At 53.9% G+C, this 19,656-nt stretch overlaps 1 protein-coding gene across 1 annotated transcript; it reads left to right on the top strand.

Moving 5' to 3' along the window:
- The first annotated feature begins 13,204 nt into the window (after positions 1-13,204).
- On the top strand, positions 13,205-18,655 carry LOC138783648 (uncharacterized). The gene is made up of 2 exons (XM_069958609.1): positions 13,205-14,056; positions 17,653-18,655. Exons 1-2 carry the CDS (start codon positions 13,243-13,245, stop codon positions 18,297-18,299), a joined length of 1,461 nt encoding a protein of 486 aa, XP_069814710.1. The 5' UTR covers positions 13,205-13,242; the 3' UTR covers positions 18,300-18,655.
- The last annotated feature ends 1,001 nt before the right edge of the window (positions 18,656-19,656 follow it).

The raw sequence follows: 19,656 nt of genomic DNA, 5'->3' as shown, positions 1-19,656 counted from the left end.
TGATTTTGGAACATGCCTTATCCAGTTCCTGTTGTAAGAGTAGGGAGAATATGGATAGCAGCACCTTATCTGCGGAATATTGCACTGCTGGAGCAGGAGCAGTATCTCCCGCATCCATGCTCAGCATGTCTCCTTCTGGCTGACTGGGGCTGTGATGGCTGAGAGCCAAGTCACTGCTGGACTGGCTGAGCGCAATGTCTGCCATTACTTTATCTAATGAGGAGGCTTGGGAGGACTGTTCCTCAAAAAGATCAGCAGGGCTGGTTGATCTGGGGTTTGGGGGTGTTGTGGGACCCTTTGCTGCAGTTACCTCAGGTCTGGGAGCCTCAGGAGGACCCGCGCGTCTGGTCAAGATGGCGCCTCCCTGCTTCTGAGGCGGAGAGGGCCGGCGCTGCTGTGGTGCTGCGGGAGACTGCGTGGTCGGGGCTGCCGATTTTGCCTTTTTCCCCGTTCTGGACGCCATTCGACTCTGGGGACCTTCACCGAGCCGTGCGAGGAAGAAAGGGACCGGACCGGAGCAGGTATCAGCTGATTATCGCTGCCGTGGGTGGGCGGGAGTGCGGAGCTCAGCAGCACACGTCCGCCATAGACCCCGCGCGCATGCGCTCTCAGTGGTATGATGATGAAGGAACAAGAGTATGATGAGGGGTGTAGTGGTATGATGATGAAGGAACAAGAGTATGATGAGGGGTGTAGTGGTATGATGATGGAGTGTAGAGGTATGATGATGAAGGAACAAGAGGATGATGGGGGTGTAGTGGTATGATGATGATGAAGGAACAAGAGGATGATGGGGGTGTAGTGGTATGATGATGAAGGAACAAGAGGATGATAGGGGTGTGTAGTGGTATGATGATGAAGGAACAAGAGGATGATGGGGGTGTGTAGTGGTATGATGAAGGAACAAGAGGATAATGAGGGGTGTAGTTGTATGATGATGGAACAAGAGGATGATGAGGGGTGTAGTGGTATGATGATGAAGGAACAAGAGGATGATGAGGGGTGTAGTGGTATGATGATGAAGAAACAAGAGGATGATGAGGGGTGTAGTGGTATGATGATGGAACAAGAGGATGATGGGAGGTGTAGTGGTATGATGATGAAGAAACAAGAGGATGATGGGGGGTGTAGTGGTATGATGATGGAACAAAAGGATGATGGGGGTGTAGTGGTATGATGATGGAACAAGAGGATGATGGGGGGTGTAGTGGTATGATGATGAAGGAACAAGAGGATGATGAAGGGTGTAGTGGTATGATGATGAAAGGGCAGGAGGATGAAAGGGGTAGTAGTATTATGATGGAGGTGGTTGTAGTATGATGATGGAGGGGCAGGAGGATGAAAGGGGTAGTAGTATGATGATGGAGGGGCAGGAGGAGGGGACAACATGGTGGGCATCTATAATAGGGACAACACAGGGGGCCATCTATAAGGGGGAAACATTGGGGGGCCATCTATAAGGTGGACTACACGGGGGGTGTATACAATAGGGGGATATGTACTATAAGGGGGTCACATAGTGTCAGGGCTACCCACTAAATGAGGGTGTAAAGGGGCCAATACAGATGTGTAGTGTGTAGAGAGATGAGGATGGTGTCAGTGTAAGGAGCCTAATATGTTTGTCTGGCAGATTCTGTGGATTCGTGGTTCGGAAAAGTTCTCATAACAGCCCAGGGCAGATGGAGAAGATGAAGACGTCCCCTGTGAATCACTTGATATAACTGCACTGTAATGTATATGGTGTATAGAGCCTGTGTACAGTGCGTCCACCTCTATATGACTGTATGAAGTGATATTGGTCTATGCACAGAGGATTTTATTCAGTAGCAGCGGTGGTGTTAGTCAGTATGTGGTAGTGTTAATCAGTAGCAGCGGTGGTGTTAGTCAGTATGTGGTGTTATTAGTCAGTATGTGGTAAGGGGGGGCCCCCAAGTTGACCTCTTGCACCAGGGCCCAAGAGACATTAGCTACGCCCCTGCACACACATCACACATGTGTACATGCCATTATATACATACCATACACACAAACACCTTACACATACACATGTCATACCTACATAATGTTCACTTAACACACATATTTGCACACTTACACACATAACCACACTCACCCTTCATGAAGAGCTGGGGCAGGTCTCTAGGAGCAGGGCAGTTTCTAGGCCATTTTGGCAACAGGGCGACTCTGAAAAAAGAACCCCCCCCCCTTACAGAAGGAACCAGTGAGAAGAGACACCATGGCTTCCTTGAATAACAACTACAACTCCCAGAATGCCCTACACTTATGAAGCTCTCAGGGTATGCTGGAAGTTGTAGTTTGTGAGGGGACAACACCTTGAGGTGTTTGTTCATTAGTACTTCAACTCCCAATATATTCTGAGGGCTGTGGACTGTCAGTACATGCTGGGAGTTGTAGTGTTTCCAGCTGTTGTAATAGGAGGGTCCCAGGTGCATTGGTTTATCATGATTTATGCCTGCAAGCAGGTGTAAATCATGGCAGAAATCTACACCTCCTCCGGAGCAGACGCAGGTCCCACTGAATTTACCAAGGTCGGGTTCACACTACGTTTTTGCGATCTATTTTTCCAAATAAAAAATTTATGGAGAAACAGATGCACTTATGTGCATTCATTTTGATTCATTTTTCTGCTTTTTTAACGTACACAAAAACATGGTAGACTGAATTTCTGTGTACGTAAAAAAAAAAAGGATGTGTTCTGAGATGATTGACAGGAAAAGAGGCTTCTAAGTGACCGCTTTTCCTGTCAGTCATCCTGCAGAGCTCGCTGACAGGCAGAGAACAGTGACTAGTCACAGCCCAGATGACTAGTTCCGGCTCTCTGCTTGCTTCATGCGCCAAAATAATAGACTTCATTTCAGCAGCTAAATGTTCTACAGAAGACAGAGAACACAAGGCAAGGGAGCGTATTGGCATCTTCCGGGCTACGCTAGTAACGCTACCGGGACAATCTAAGTTAATGGTTTGCTTTATCTTTTACATGACCCGGGTATTGCAGATTACGGGGATAGGAATAATTCCTTAACCTCCCTTCCCTTCACCCCCTATACACCCCCTGTAATAAAACGCCAGACACTATATGAAATTGGAATAATGGCCACAGCAGCCTCTTTATTATTAAATAACAGGGATATCAAATATATATACCAACTCTGTAATAAACATATTACATATAAACTTCTATAACCAACCCATTATCATAACAGTAATAAACCCGTATCCCGGGGAGGTCACGGATGGCCCATCCATAGCAGTACAGATAAAAACAATGATCCCCCAGTCGATGCGCACCGACCGGGCTGACAAATCTGTCACGTACCACAAGTAACCACATTCCGTACCCCAACTAGTTGCCAGATACACACGGGGGTTCCCCATTCCTCCACCGGGCCTCCTGATAACCACCTCAGTCCGAGCCATCGATGACCCCCCCTCCGCCACCACGAGCAGGGATGACACCTTGTGCCTGCAAGTCCCTCCACACCTTCATGGCCTTTTCAATACCCTCTTGCAGGTCCGAACACCATAGATCCGTCCCCACATCATTCAGGTGAACCCCGTCTTTATCCATAAAACCCCACTCCGGCACTTCTAACTCTCTATGACGAACCACCACGCCGCCATTACGTGCCACAAAACGGGAAACTTCCCTGTTAATGCGCCCCCGGGCCCTGTTAAGCCGGTCAACCGGACGGGCCTGACGCCACACAAATCTAGCCACCACCTCTGACCAAACTACGACAACCCCCGGAAACATGGACCACAATCTCAACAAGTCAAATTTTATGTCCCGAATTAACTCCCGGGACGCCCGTACCCCGAGGTCATTGCCCCCGACGTGTAAAACTAATACGTCTGGAGCCATATCCAGCCTGGCGTAGAAATGAAATTCCGGTAACACCCCGCCCCACAACAAGCCCCCAACACCGATCCACCTGACCAGGACCTCACTCCTTGGAAAGCCCAGTTGTCTGCCATGGGGTCTCACATCTGCTCTTACTGCCCCCCGGCGAACGTACGAGTGTCCCAGAATCCACGTCAGGCAACCACCATCTAAAAAGGGGGGGAAAAGAAAACAAAAAGAAAAAAGAACACAGGCAAAACAGACCACATCACACCACTCACATCAGATCCATCCGCACATAAGATCGGAACCTAGCAGATTCCCACTGCCCAATCTGACGAACCACACTATCAGACAAACCACATCTAACAGCCTCCGTAGCCGCGCCAATCCGGAAGGAGTGGGAAGCAAACTCCTTCGCCAGCAAACCCAAACGTCCAAGCCCCTTTCGGAACACTGCCACAAACTGGAAACGAAAGAGGGCCCTACCATCACCATGTACCAGAAGGGGTCCTTCCCTGACTCCAGAGCGAACCCTCAAATACTCAGACACACATTTAACCGGACACGCAGTACAATTGCCTAACGCGTAGAGCCTTATTTGCTTGCCCCTCCCCGCCTGATTCGACCTACGAAGCCAGCAGGACACGCTCCCTTCTCCCACCACTATGTCCCTGACCTGCAACCCATCTCCCGACACACAGGAACGACTAACCAACTCACTTATTCTAAAGGCCCCAAAGAACGCTAACGAAAAAGCAGCTTTGAACAACACACATTCATACCCATCCGTGCATAAATTTTCCAACACTCCCACCAGATCCACCAGAATACCAAAGGACACCGGCCGCCTTGAATCCCTTGCCACCCTCGACTTCCTGTACCCCGCCACTGCCTGGCGGACCAAAAACTCCTTCGTCACATCCTGAACTCCAATCATCCTGAACCAAAAGGAAAGGCAGGAGAGCTTCTTGGCGATGCCGGCCGCTGAAACTCCCGCTCCAAACGCATCCCCAACAAACATCAGCAACAGAGGGACCAATTCCCCACTCACTCCATCTGACCCTACCCTCCTGCAAAACTGCTGCCACTCATGCCACGCCTCCTCACGACCCCGCCACGTAGGCCGGCTGACCGCACTCTTCATCAAACCGAACGCGGTCCGCAAACCAGACTCCATAGATGATCGGGGCAGGAGCGCCCATGCTGCTCCGCCTCTGGTGCCAGTTCCCGAAAACGGTCCCACTGGAAACGAGAAAGCGAGTCAGCAATGGAGTTCCTGCACCCAGGTAGATGACACGCAGACAACCACGCATTCAGTTCCAGCCCCTTCAAAACATGCCGGCGCAATAAAGTCACCACCGGCGGCGAGGACGCCGACAAGCTATTGATGGCCTGGACTACCGCCAGATTATCGCAGCAAAAACGTACTTTTTTGCCACGAAATCGAGGCCCCCAAACCTCCACCGCAGCCACTATGGGAAACAGTTCCAGCAAAGCGAGGTTACGCACCAAACCACTCTCATGCCACTCTTCCGGCCAGGTGCCTGCAAACCCCAAAGTACGCGCCAAAACCAATCGCTTCAGACGCATCCGTAAACAATTCCATGTCCACACTTTCAACCCAGTCGTCCAACCAAACCGAGCGCCCATTGTATTGTGCTAAAAACTTATCCCACACGCGCAAATCTTCTCTATGGCCCCTTGTAAGCCTAATGAAGTGCAGAGGGGAACGAATTCCCGCCGTCGCCGCTGCTAAGCGTCGGCAAAAGATCCTCCCCATGGGCATAATGCGACAGGCAAAATTAAGCTTGCCCAACAGGGACTGTAGCTGGCGCAACCGCACTTTCCGCAAACCCAAGAACTCCCCCACCAACACACGCAGATCCCGCAACTTATCCGGTGGCAGTCGACATTCCATTGACACCGAATCAATCTCGATACCCAGGAAACAAATGACAGTAGTGGGTCCCTCTGTCTTGTCCGGGGCCAATGGAATGCCGAACCAGCGCGCCACCTGCTCCACAGTATGTAACAGGACAGAACAAATAGAAGACCGTGCCGGGCCGACGCACAAGAAGTCGTTGAGGTAATGCAAGACCGACTGCAACCCCGATTCCCTGCGCACAACCCATTCCACAAAAGTGCTGAAAGCCTCGAAGTAGAAACAGGAAATGGAACACCCCATAGGCAAACAGCAGTCCACATAGTACTGTCCCTCCCACATACAGCTTAACAAATGGAAGCTATCCGGATGCACCGGTAGTAGCCGAAACGCAGCCTCAATGTCAGTTTTCGCCATGAGCGCTCCCGGCCCACACCGCCGCACCCACTCCACCGCCCGGTCGAATGAGACATATGACACCGAACATGCTTCCGGATCTATTCCATCATATACCGATACGCCTTCCGGGTATGACAAATGATGGATTAGGCAAAATTTGTTGGGCTCCTTTTTAGGCACCAAACCCAAAGGAGAGACCCACAAGTGAGGCCACGGTGGGTCTGCAAACGGACCCGCCATGTGCCCCAGAGTCACCTCCTTGCCCAATTTTTCGCCCACCATGGCCGGGTGCGCTCTGGCGGATTTCAAGTTTTGCGGGCGAAAAATTGGAGCGTCCGGAGCAAAAGGAATTCGGAAACCAAACATAAACCCATCCCTCAACAATTGCGCCGCCCTCTGGTCAGGGTACTCATTTAGCAGCGGAAGCATCGCCTCTATGCTCACCGGCGTCCGTCCCTTTCTGGCCAGCATCGACGGGACGACCTTTGGGCTTCCGAAAGCATCTACACTGAGGGTGATTCCCCCCACAGGTCCCACACTCGTGCTTAAACCTGCAGCTGGACCCATACCGGCAATTAACCTCATTGTATTGCCAGCAGCAACCTGGGCGCTGGGAGGCCGAGGTTCCGGCTGACCCAGTCGAACCCCCGGCCCCTGCCCGAAACGACTGAGTTGGCGCACGAGTAGCCACCATCAGCCGCATCCACAGCGCTATATCTTTATGATCCCAGCGCAGCGCCGGCCTTACCGCTTTACGCTGACGGAACTGCTCGTCATACCGTAGCCAAGCAGTTCCGCCATAAACACGATAAGCCTCCCCTATCGCATCCATATAGCCGAATAAAGCAGAACAATTCTGAGGAGCCTTCTCTCCAATCACACTCGCCAAAATGGCGAAGGCCTGGAGCCAATTTGTAAATGTGCGAGGTATCAGCCGATAACGCCGCTTTTCCTCCTCCTCCTTCTTCTTACTCTCGTCTGCTTTACCCTTCTCTATGTTGAATTTCTCCAGAGGAAGGAGGGAGAATATTTCCACATATTCATCCTTCCAAATCCTCTCCCGCACTTCCTGTTTCAAATGTGCCCCTAGCGGGCCATCGAAACCCACATACACCTCCCCACGTGCCGAGTCATCCAAGCGGACAGAGGTGTCACTGGCCACGGGCCCCCCAGCCGGCGCCGCTTGAACAACCGGGGGTGCTTGCGCAACTAGTGTGCCAGGCCCCATAGCCCCCGCACCGTTACCCACCCATGCCGCCGCTGGTGTCGCCGCAGCCGCTTGCGAGCCCGCGCCCTGTACCACCAACTCCCGCATGCTGACTAGAAAATGCACCACCGCCTCCCCAATCCCTGCAAACTGTCCCCTATCCCCAGTCCTCTGACCCCCCAAAACCACATTCACACCTCCAGACACACCTGAAGACACAGGGGACAAAACAGGGGACAGCACAGACATAGAAAGAGACTCACCAGGCTGACTCTCAGCAGACGCCGGAACAGCCGCTATCCGGGATCGCACACCCGCTGTCGCTGCACCACGAACTTCTCCCTCTTCCAGACTGTCAGATCCATCTTCCACGGATGACGGCCCGGCTCCCAGATCATCCTCGGCAGCGTCCAGTGTGGGCGGGGCCACCTGAACCCCCCGCCCAGATGAGCCGCTGGCGACAGGAGAGCTGGCCACAGTGGGTGCACTGCTGGGGACTACCGCGTTGCTGGCCACCCTCCGACCTACTCCATGTGACGTGGAGGGGGACGCCTCCTCCCCCTGATCAGCTGCTTTTCCGGGATCGACTCTCCTCACCTCTCTGGGCTGACACTTCTCCCTGTGGGACCGAGTCCTGGCTCTGCTCTGGCGCTGGGCTACCCCCTGCTTCTTGCTGTGGGAGGGGCCAGCCGCATCAGGTCCTGCGTCCGATGCGGGAACGGAGGGGGAGGAAGGAGCCACGTAACCCCCCCCCCCTGCCGCCCGGAACCCCGCCGCGCTGCAGGATTCCTCCCAGCCCGGCTCCTGTGCAGGGGTGAGCTGTGCCTGCTAAGAGGGGCTGGAGGGTCCTGTGAAGGGCTCCCTACGTGGCGGGAGACTTCCGGGCTGAGCCACTCCGGTGGGCGCCGGCGGCGTGCGGACGGGCGGACCCCCCGTGGCTGCAGTCCCCCATCCGCTTCCCCAATCACCTGTGCAAGCTGTGCCTGCACCCAGGCGGCCCGATGCTGAGCCGCTGCACCCCTCAGGGATGCCAGGAAAGCTGACAGGTCTAGTTGAGGATCCATGCTCTGTCCGTCTCAGGTCTTCTGTGAAGAATGGGTAAGTTTCCTTTCCTCACTTCCTTCCCCTGCGTAGCCCCCTCCCCCCCAAGCTATTCTAAACTCACCCATTGGTTCTCTCCTAGCAACCCCCATAAGCCACTATGCCTTGAACTCCCCATAACCCTCTCTCCTGCTCTTCCCCCCCCCCCCCTTGCAACTGTTAACCCCTCACTGCCCACCCAGTCATGTACGGGCTGCCACTAGGCTGCGCCGTTCTCGCCCTCCCTAGTCTTTGGCACTATACATTCTTCCAGCAGAATGAAAATGGAGCGCCATACACTGTAATAGAAATCAGTAGAGATGAGCGAACCTTGAGTCCATCCGAACCCGAACTTTCGGCATTTGATCAGCGGTGGCTGCTGAAGTTGGATAAAGCCCTAAGGCTATGTGGAAATCATGGATATAGTCATTGGCTGTATCCATGTTTTCCAGACAACCTTAGAGCTTTATCCAAGTTCAGCAGCCACCGCTAATCAAATGCCAAACATTCGGGTTCGGATGGACTCGAACCCGAACCTGGTTCGCTCATCTCTAGAAATCAGTATCGCAGCAGATTTCACTGTGAAACTCGCAGTGTGAAATCTACTGCACATGTGGTGTGTGTGTACGTACCCTTATAAACCCATGGTAAGTTTGAACCAGAGCCGGATGTAGTAACTTGTAGCTGTATCTTTTTTTTTTACCAGGCTGCGTTATCAACAGCTGAACCATCTGGGTCTGGTTCTGGAACTTACTGTAACTGTAGCTTCACACTTACCGCATTCACAGTGGATTTCACGCTGTGAGTTTGCGGCGAATCCTGGTAGTATGATTTTCAATTGGGTTACATACCTGCAACAGAATTTACACCCCGCTGCAAGTATGTAACCCAGCCCCTTTAACCCCCCCGCAGCATACATTACCTGCTCAGTGCAGCGGCTACATGTGAGGTTCCCGTCAGTCCTGCTCAGCCAATCAATGACTGCAGCGGGGCCGTGCACTGATTGGCTGAGCGGGACAGACCAAGGTAATGTATTCTGTGGGCAGTATGGGCATCACACATACATAGAACACAAACAGCATACTATATATAACATAGGACATCACACACACATAGAGCATAGCAGCACACTCTACTGTACATACCATAGGACATCACACATACATAGAGCATAGCAGCACACTATACTGTACATACCATAGGACATCACACATAGAGCATAGCAGCACACTATACACCAGTGGCGTCGCTAGGCATAATCATTCGGGGCCAAAGCCCCGAATGATTTTAGCCTAGCCCCGAAAGCTTTTTTGATCCTGCCAGCGCCGAAATAACAGCAGCCGGGGCCTCTGATAGATCATTATCAGAGGCCCCGGCTGCTGTTACTTCAGCCGCAAGAGTTGGATCAGCCGGCACGACTTGCCCGAAGTACGTCCGTACGCCGCTAGCAGGCTCGGACTGGGCCACCGGGGGGCCGGGGAAACCCCCGGTGGGCCCCGAGCTGGAGTGGGCCCCCCCGCTCCTAGGGGGGCCGTGGGCCGCGCCTCCCTTTTTAACTGGAAGCGATCGCAACAATCGCTTCCAGTTAAATGTAAGGAAGTGTTCTGATTGACAAAGCGGGAAGCCGTAGGCTTCCCACCCTGTCAATCACTCTTGTGACCGCAAGCAGAGATTTGCTTGCGATCACAAGAGTGTCGCAAGCTCCGTTGCGAAGTGCCGCCAGCGCCATCACTGACCTCAGTGTGCGCCGCGGCGGCTAGGACTTCCGGTTCATGGAGCGAATACCGGAAGTCCCAGCCACCGCGGCGCACACTGAGGTTAGTGATGGCGCTGGCGGACAACATTAGGGGGGCTGTATACAGGGGGGACAACATAAGGGGCTATATACAGGGGGGAGGACAACATAAGGGGCTATATACAGGGGGAGGACAACAGAAGGGGGGCTATATACAGGGGAGGACAACAGAAGGGGGGCTATATACAGGGGAGGACAACATAAGGGGGGCTGTATACAGGGGGAGGACAACAGAAGGGGGGCTATATACAGGGGAGGACAACATAAGGGGGGCTTTATACAGGGGGGGACAACATAAGGGGGGCTATATACAGGGGAGGACAACATAAGGGGGGCTGTATACAGGGGGAGGACAACATAAGGGGGGCTGTATACAGGGGGAGGACAACATAGGGGGGCTATATACAGGGGGAGGACAACATAAGGGGGGCTGTATACAGGGGAGGACAACATAAGGGGGTATATACAGGGAAGGAAAACATAAGGGGGGCTGTATACAGGGGGAGGACAACATAAGGGGGGCTGTATACAGGGGGGAGGACAACATTAGGGGGGCTATATACAGGGGGAGGACAACATAAGGGGGCTGTATACAGGGGAGGACAACATAAGGGGGGCTATATACAGGGGGAGGACAACATTAGGGGGGGCTGTATACAGGGGGAGGACAACATAAGGGGGGCTATATACAGGGGGAGGACAACAGAAGGGGGTCTGTATACAGGGGGAGGACAACAGAAGGGGGGCTATATACAGGGGGAGGACAACATAAGGGGGGGCTGTATACAGGGGGAGGACAATATAAGGGGGTCTGTATACAGGGGGAGGACAACAGAAGGGGGTCTGTATACAGGGGGAGGACAACAGAAGGGGGGCTATATACAGGGGGAGGACAACATAAGGGGGGCTGTATACAGGGGAAGGACAACATAAGGGGGGTATATACAGGGGAAGGACAACATAAGGGGGCTATATACAGGGGAAGGAAAACATAAGGGGCTATATACAGGAAAGGACAATATAAGGGGGGCTGTATACAGGAAAGGACAACATAAGGGGGGCTATATACAGGGGAAGGACAACATAAGGGGCTATATACAGGGGAAGGAAAACATAAGGGGCTATATGGGGCAAGGACAACCTAAGGGGGCTATACGGGGGAATAGACAACATAAGGAGCTATATGGGGGGTAGGGATGGCCAACATAAGGGGGCTATCTATATGGGGGGATGGATAACACAAGCGGGCCAGTTATAAGGGGGATAACACAGGGAGCCATCTATAAGGGACACTGGTTGGGGGCAATTTATAAGGAGGACAACACTGAGGAGGCATCTATAAAGGGCACTACACAGAGGGGGACAACAATGTATAAGGGTAAATATACTGGGTGCGGTGTGTATACAATAGGGCATGCACAGAGAGGGGCATCTACTTTAGTGGACTACACAGAGGGGTCATCTATAAGGGGACTACACAGTGGGGGCCATATACTATAGGGCAGGAATAGGGAACCTTGGCTCTCCAGCTGTTGCAAAACTACAGCTTTAGCTGTGGCAGTCCAGGCATGATGGGAGTTGTAGTTTTGCAACAGCTGGAGAAGTTCCCTACCCCTGATATAGGGAATGCACAGAGGTTGTCATCTACTGTAAGGGGATTACACAGAGGGGGATCTCTACTATAGTAGAGGCACACAGGGCCATCTATATGGAGAACTGAACAAGGGGCCATCTACAAGGTGTGTACACTATATATATATATATATATATATATATACACACACACACACGCTACAGATGTGCAGTGTGTAGAGAGATGAGGATGGTGACAGAGTGAGGAGCCTAATATATTTCTCTGGCAGATTCTGTGGATTCGTGGCTCGGAGAAGTTCTCATAAGGGCCCAGGGCAGATGGAGAAGAAGATGAAAAGGGAAGAACTCCGATCAGAGAAGACGCCCCCTGTGAGTCACTAAATCTATGTGCACTGTAACGTATATAGTGTAGAGCTGGGGCTACCTCTATATGACTGTATGAGGGGATATTGATCTTTTGTTCAGAGGATTTTATTCAGTAGCAGCGGTGGTGTTAGTCAGTATTTGGTGGTGTTAGTCAGTATGTGGTGGTGTTAGTCAGTATGTTGGGTATTATTTGTTACTTGTAATCTGGTGTGGTGTTCATTGGTCTTAGTATACCAGATTTGGTCAGTAACAATATGGTAGCAATGGTTGTGGTGTTGCGGTAATATTTCCCCTTTGTATACTGGTAATATTGGTCTCAGTATACAGGATTTGGTCAGTAACAGTATAGCGGTAATATGTATGGTGATACTATTTCCCTCCTGTATACTGGTTTATTGGTAATATCGGTCTTGATAGACAGGATTTGGTCAGTTACTATATAGCGGTAATATGTGTGGGGATATTTGCTCTTTGTATACTGGTGTTATTGGTAGCTGTATGACTTGTATCTAAGTATACAGCGTTATCATACAAAAAAATTGTCTTATAGCCTAATTACACCGGCCAATAATCGGTAACAAGTGCTCCTAGGAAGTCTATTCAGCCGATGATCGGCCCATGTAAAAGTGCCAGAGATCTGCTGACATGCAAGCAAATATCCCATAGTCGACTGATTTGATCTTTTGTGCGGCTAAGATCATTGCTGTCGGCTGCACATCACCTGCCCTGCTGATTAGCAATCATTTGCAGCCCTATGCTGCCCCATATCACGCCGTGTTAATGGACCCTTATTAAAGGGAGGGCGAAACAGCGTAGCATAGTGGCAGCCCGTACATGACTGGGTGGGCAGTAAGGGGTTAACAGTGCCAAGGGTGGGGGGGAGAGCAGGAGAGAGGTTACCTGGAGTTCAGGGTATAGTGGTGAAAGGGGGTTGCTAGGTGAGAGCCAATGGGGGTGATGAGAATAGCGTGGGGAAGGAGGGGGCTAGCTAGGAGTAGGAAGTGAGGAGAAAGAAACTTACCAGTCTTCTGAAGCTACAGGACCTGAGACGGAGCATGGATACTCAGCCTGCAGCAGACATGTCAGCATTCATGGCGTCCCTGAGGGGTGCAGCGGCTCAGCATGGGGCCGCATGGGTCCAGGCTCAGCTTGCCCAGGTGATTAGGGAAGCGGACGGGGGGCTGCAGTCCCGGGGGGCCCGCCCGTCCGCACGCCGCCGGCGCCCGCCGGAGCGGCTCAGCCCTGGAGTCCCCAGCCGCTCCCGCCGCGTAAGGAGCCCTTCACGGGACCCTCCGGCCCCTCCTGGCAGGCACAGCTCTCCCCTGCACAGGAGCCGGGCTGGGAGGAATCCTGCAGCGCGGCGGGGTTCCGAGCGGCAGGGGGAGGGTCACGTGGCTCCTTCCTCCCCCTCCGTTACGGCATCAGCAACAGGACCTGTGGCGGCTGGCCCCTCCCACAGCAGGAAGCAGGGGGCAGCCCAGCGGCGAAGCAGAGTCGGGACTCGGTCCCAGGGGGAGAAATTGCAGCCCAGGGAGGTGAGGAGAGGGCGATCCCGGGCAGCAGCTGATCTGGGGGGGGAGGCGTTCCCCTCCACGTCTCAAGGTGCAGGGCGGAGGGTGGCCGACGGAGTAGTAGTCCCCAGCACGTCATCCGTGGCGGCCAGCCCTCCTGTCGCCGGCGGCTCATCTGGACAGCGAGTTCAGGTGGCTCCGCCCACGCTGGACGTTGCTGGAGAGGATCTGGGAGCCGGGCCATCTTCCTTGGACGACGAATCTGACAGCCTGGAGGACGGAGAGGTTCGTGGTGCAGCGAAGGCAGGGGTGCGATCTCGGATAGCGGCTGTTCCGGCGTCCGCTGAGAGTCAGCCTGGTGAGTCTTTTTCTATGTCTGTGCTGTCCCCTGTTTTGTCCCCTGTGTCTTCTGGTGTGGCTGGAGGTGTGAATGTGCGTGTAGGGGATCAGAGGTCGGGGGGCGGGGGACAGTTTGCAGGTATTGGGGAGGCAGTGGTGCAGTTTTTAAGTAGCATGCGGGGGTTGATGGTACAAAGCGCGGGCTCGCATGCGACAGTGGTGCCGCCAGCGGCAGCGTGGGTGGGTAACGGTGCTGGGGCGGTGGGACAGGGGACTCCGGTAGCGCAGGCGCCTGCAGCTTTTCAAGCGGCACCTACTGTGGGGCCCGCGGTCAGCGATGCCTCTGTCCGCTTGGATGACTCGGCACGTGGGGAGGTGTATGTATGTTTTGATGGCCCGCTCGGGGCGCATTTGAAACAGGAAGTGCGTGAGAGGATCTGGAAGGATGAATACGTGGAAATATTCTCCCTCCTTCCTCTGGAAAAATTTAACATAGAGAAGGGTAAAGCAGATGAGAGTAAGAAGGAAGAGGAGGAGAAGCGGCGGTATCGACTGATACCTCGCACTTTTACGAATTGGCTTCAAGCATTCGCCATTTTGGCGAGTGTAATCGGAGAGAAGGCTCCTCAGAACTGTTCTGCTTTATTCGGCTATATGGATGCTATAGGGAAAGCTTATCGTGTTTATGGCGGAACGGCTTGGCTGCGGTATGACGAGCAGTTCCGCCAGCGTAAAGCGGTAAGGCCGGCGCTGCGTTGGGATCACAAGGACATAGCATTGTGGATGCGGCTGATGGTGGCGTCACGCGCGCCTTCTCAGTCGTTTCGGGCGGGGGCCGGGGGTTCGTCTGGGTCAGCTGGGTCGGCCGGAGCCTCGGCCTCCCAGCGCCCGGGTTGCTGCTGGCAATACAATGAGGGTAACTGCCGGTATGGGTTCAGCTGCAGGTTCAAGCACGAGTGTGGAACCTGTGGGGGGAACCACCCTCAGTCCAGATGCTTCCGGAAATCCAAGGGTCGTCCCGCCGATGCTGGCCAAAAAGGGACAGACGCCGGTGAGCATAGAGGCGATGCTGCCACTGCTAAATGAGTACCCTGACCAGAGGGCGGCGCAATTGTTGAGGGATGGGTTTATGTGGGGCTTTCGTATTCCTTTTGCTCCAGACGCACCAATTCTTCGCCCACAGAATTTGAAGTCCGCCAGAGCGCATCCGTCCGTTGTGAGCGAAAAGTTGGGCAAGGAGGTGACTCTTGGACGCATGGCGGGTCCGTTTGCAGACCCGCCGTGGCCGTACTTGCGGGTCTCTCCTTTGGGTCTGGTGCCAAAAAGGGAGCCTAACAAATTTCGTCTAATCCATCATTTGTCATATCCAGAAAGTGCTTCGGTAAATGATGGAATAGACCCGGAAGCATGTTCGGTGTCATATGTCTCATTTGATCGGGCGGTGGAGTGGGTGCGGCGGTGCGGGCCGGGAGCGCTCATGGCAAAAACGGACATTGAGGCCGCATTTCGGCTCCTGCCGGTGCACCCTGATAGCTTCCATTTGTTGGGTTGTATGTGGGAAGGACAGTACTATGTGGACTGCTGTTTGCCGATGGGGTGTTCCATTTCCTGTTTTTACTTCGAGGCTTTCAGCATGTTTGTGGAATGGGTGGTGCGCAAGGAGTCGGGGTTGCAGTCAGTTTTGCATTATCTTGACGATTTCTTGTGCGTCGGCCCGGCACGGTCGCCCATTTGTTCTGTCCTGCTGCATACGTTGGAGCAGGTGGCGCGCTGGTTCGGCATTCCATTGGCCCCGGACAAGACAGAGGGACCCGCCACTGTCATTTGTTTTTTTGGGCATCGAGATTGATTCGGTGTCAATGGAATGCCGGCTGCCACCTGACAAGTTGTGCGAGTTACGGGCGTTGGTACGGGAGTTCCTGGGTTTGCGAAAAGTGCGGTTGCGCCAGCTTCAGTCCCTTTTAGGCAAGCTTAACTTCGCGTGTCGCATTATGCCCATGGGGAGGATTTTTTGCCGGCGCCTAGCCACTGCCACTGCGGGAATCCGTTCCCCCCTGCATTTCATTCGGCTTACAGGGGACCATAGAGCAGATTTGTGTGTGTGGAATGAGTTTTTGGCACAATACAATGGGCGTTCGGTTTGGCTGGATGACTGGGTTGAGAATGCGGACATGGAGTTGTTTACGGACGCGTCTGGTTCAATTGGCTTTGGTGCATACTTTGGGGGAGAATGGTTTGCAGGTGTCTGGCCTGACGAGTGGCGTGAGAATGGTTTGGTGCGCAACCTTGCGTTGCTAGAGTTGTTTCCCATAGTGGCGGCAGTGGAAGTCTGGGGGCCTCGATTCCGCGGCAAAAAGGTGCGTTTTTGCTGTGACAATCTGGCAGTCGTTCAGGCCATCAATAGCTTGTCGGCATCCTCGCCGCCTGTGGTGACTTTATTGCGCCGGCTTGTTTTGAGGGGGTTGGAACTGAATGCATGGTTGTCTGCATGTCATCTTCCGGGGTGCAGGAACTCCATTGCTGATTCGCTTTCTCGTTTCCAGTGGGACCGTTTTCGGGAACTGGCGCCAGAGGCGGAGCAGCATGGGCTTTCTTGCCCCGATCATCTATGGAGCCTGGTTTGCGGACTGCGTTCGGTCTGATGGCAGGGGCGGTTAGCCAGCCTACATGGCGGGGGCGTGAGGAGGTGTGGCGTGAGTGGCAGCATTTTTGTAGGAGAGTGGGGTCGGATGGGGCGAGTGGTGAATTGGTCCCGCTGTTGCTGATGTTTGTTGGGGATGCGTTTGGAGCGGGGGCTTCGGCGGCCGGTATCGCCAAGAAGCTCTCCGGCCTTTCGTTCTGGTTTAGAATGATTGGAGTTCAGGACGTGACGAAAGATTTTTTGGTCCGCCAGGCAATGGCAGGGTACAGGAAAGCGAGGGTAGCAAGGGATTCCAGGCGGCCGGTGTCCTTTAGTATCCTGGGGGATCTGGTGAGAGTGTTGGAGACCTTGTGTACGGATGGGTATGAATGGGTGTTGTTTAGGGCTGCTTTTTCGTTGGCATTTTTTGGGGCCTTTAGGATTGGCGAGTTGGTCAGTCGTTCCTGTGCGTCAGGAGATGGATTGCAGGTAAGGGATGTAGAAGTGGGAGAGGGGAGTGAGTCCTGCTGGCTTCGTAAGTCGAAGACCGATCAGGCAGGGAGGGGAAGCATATAAGGCTCTATGCGATAGGGGATTGCGCGGCATGTCCGGTCAAATGCGTATCAGAGTACTTGAAGGTTCGCTCGGGAGGTAGGGAGGGACCCCTCCTGCTACATAGGGATGGTAGAGCCCTCTCTCGTTTTCAATTTGTGGCGGTTTTCCGCAAGGGTCTGGTATGCTTGGGTTTGCCGGTAATGGAGTTTGCCTCTCACTCCTTCCGGATTGGCGCGGCCACGGAGGCGGTTAGATGTGGTTTGTCTGAGAGTGTGGTTCGTCAGATTGGGAGGTGGGAATCTGCTCGCTTCCGGTCGTATGTGCGGATGGACATGATTTGAGGGGAAGGAGGCGGTTTGTTCTGTTGGTGTTCTTTTTTCCCTTTGTGTTTTTTCTTCTTGTTTTCCTTTGTTTTCTTTGGTTGTTTTTTCTCTCCTTAGATGGTGGGTGCCTGACATGGATCCTGGGGCACTCGTACGTTCGCCGGGGGGCGGCACGGGCAGACGTAAGACCCAGCGGTAGACAGCTGGGTTTTCAGAGGAGTGAAGTCCGCATCCGGTGGATCGGTGTCGGGGGCTTGTTGTGGAGCGGGGTGTTGCCAGAGTTTCATTTCCACGCCAGGCTGGATAGGCCCCCAGACATATTAGTCTTGCACGTCGGGGGCAATGACATCGGGGTGCGTGCTTCCCGGGAATTGATACGGGACATTAAATTCGACATATTGAGGCTGTGGTCCATGTTCCCAGGGGTGGTAATAGTGTGGTCAGAGGTGGTGGCTAGATTTGTGTGGCGCCAGGCCCGGTCGGTGGACAAGCTTAACAGGGCTCGGGGGCGCATTAACAGGGAAGTTTCCCGCTTTGTGGCACGTAATGGTGGCATAGTTGTTCGCCATAGGGAGTTGGAGGTGCCAGCTTGGGGTTTTATGGATGCTGACGGGGTTCACTTGAATGAAGTGGGGACGGACCTTTGGTGTTCAGATTTGCAAGACGGGATTGAAAAGGCCATAGGGGTGTGGAGGGACTCGCAGGCACAAGGTGTCATCCCTGCTCGCTGTGGCGGAGGGGGGGTCATCGATGGCTCGGACTGAGGGGGTTATCAGGAGGCCCTGTGGAGGAATGGGGAATCCCCGTGGCTAGCTGGCAGCTAGTGGGAGTACGGAATGTGGTTACTACTTGGGTGGGATGATATGGTGATGGGCAGTACGTGACAGATTTGTCAACCCTGAGTCGGTGCGTAGCGACTGGGGATCATTATTCTAACTGTACTGCCATTTATGGGCCATCCGTGACCTCCTCGGGATATCAGTGTTATGGTTATGATAATGGGTTGTTATTGAAGTTTATAGGTAATATGTTTATTACAGAGTTGGTATATATATATTTGATATCCCTGTTATTTAATAAATAGGCTGCTGTGGCCATTATTCCAATTCAACATGGTGTTTGGTGTTTTATTTAAAGGGGCTAGAAGGGGGAGGAAGGGAGGTGTGGTCAAGGTATTATTCCCTACCCGTAATCTGCAATACCCGGGTCATGTTACCATAGATAAGTGCGGTGGCAGAAGGGTGGGCCCCAAGAATGATTTCCCCTGGTGGGCCAAGGCACTCCAGTCCGACACTGGCCGCTAGTGACGTCACCCCGCTCTTCGTTGGACCGAGGGCCGCAGTGGACGCTACCACAGCACTCTCCGGCCCCGCCTCCTCTGCTGCGCTACAGGGACGTTACCCTGCGTCCTCTAGCGCAGCGTTTCTCAACCGAGGGGGATTAAACTTTTTCCTTTGGTGCCTGGACCAATCCCCGCGGCAGCTCTCTCCTTCCTTCTCCCAGCAGCTGCTCAAGAGCGTTCTGTGGGGGAACAGGCTGGGTGAGGCTGCTGGGGGAAGGAAGGAGTCACAGGACACAAAGCAGTAGCAACAGCCTTCCGTGCACGCTCTTCCCCCGCGTGAGCCACGCAGACAGAGGAGATGCGGCGGCCAGCTGATGTCACCTCAGGAGGCCGACAGTCAGCGTCGAGGGGTCGCCCGGGGCTCCAGAAGCAGTGGATTGTGGACCGATAGATGGGCACCCCCCGTGTCCACCAGCTGCCGTCGCTGCTTCTCCTCTCTGCCTGCGCGGGTCACGCTGGGGAAGAGCCTGCACCGGAGGCTGCTGCTGTTGTGTGCCACACCTCCCTGCATCCCACAGAAGAGGTGGCGGTAGCTGGTGGACGTGGGGGCCCAATCTCCCGGTCCACAGTCCACTGCTGCAGGAGGCGGGTTAGCGCCGCGCACCACAACCCCCTCCCTGATGTGGTTCCCTGACCGGGAGCTGGCCAGACCCCTGACACACTCCCCTCCCCGAATAGCACACTTCTCCCCCACACCAAATCCACCCCCATCGCCTGCTCTCTCCCACCTCCACTCCCTCTCTGCCCCCTCCACCTCCTCTCTCCTATCAGCTCCTCTC

Source organism: Dendropsophus ebraccatus, chromosome 2, assembly GCF_027789765.1.
Source record: "Dendropsophus ebraccatus isolate aDenEbr1 chromosome 2, aDenEbr1.pat, whole genome shotgun sequence".
Taxonomy (NCBI): domain Eukaryota; kingdom Metazoa; phylum Chordata; class Amphibia; order Anura; family Hylidae; genus Dendropsophus; species Dendropsophus ebraccatus.
This window is presented reverse-complemented; position numbering and strand designations above follow the sequence as displayed.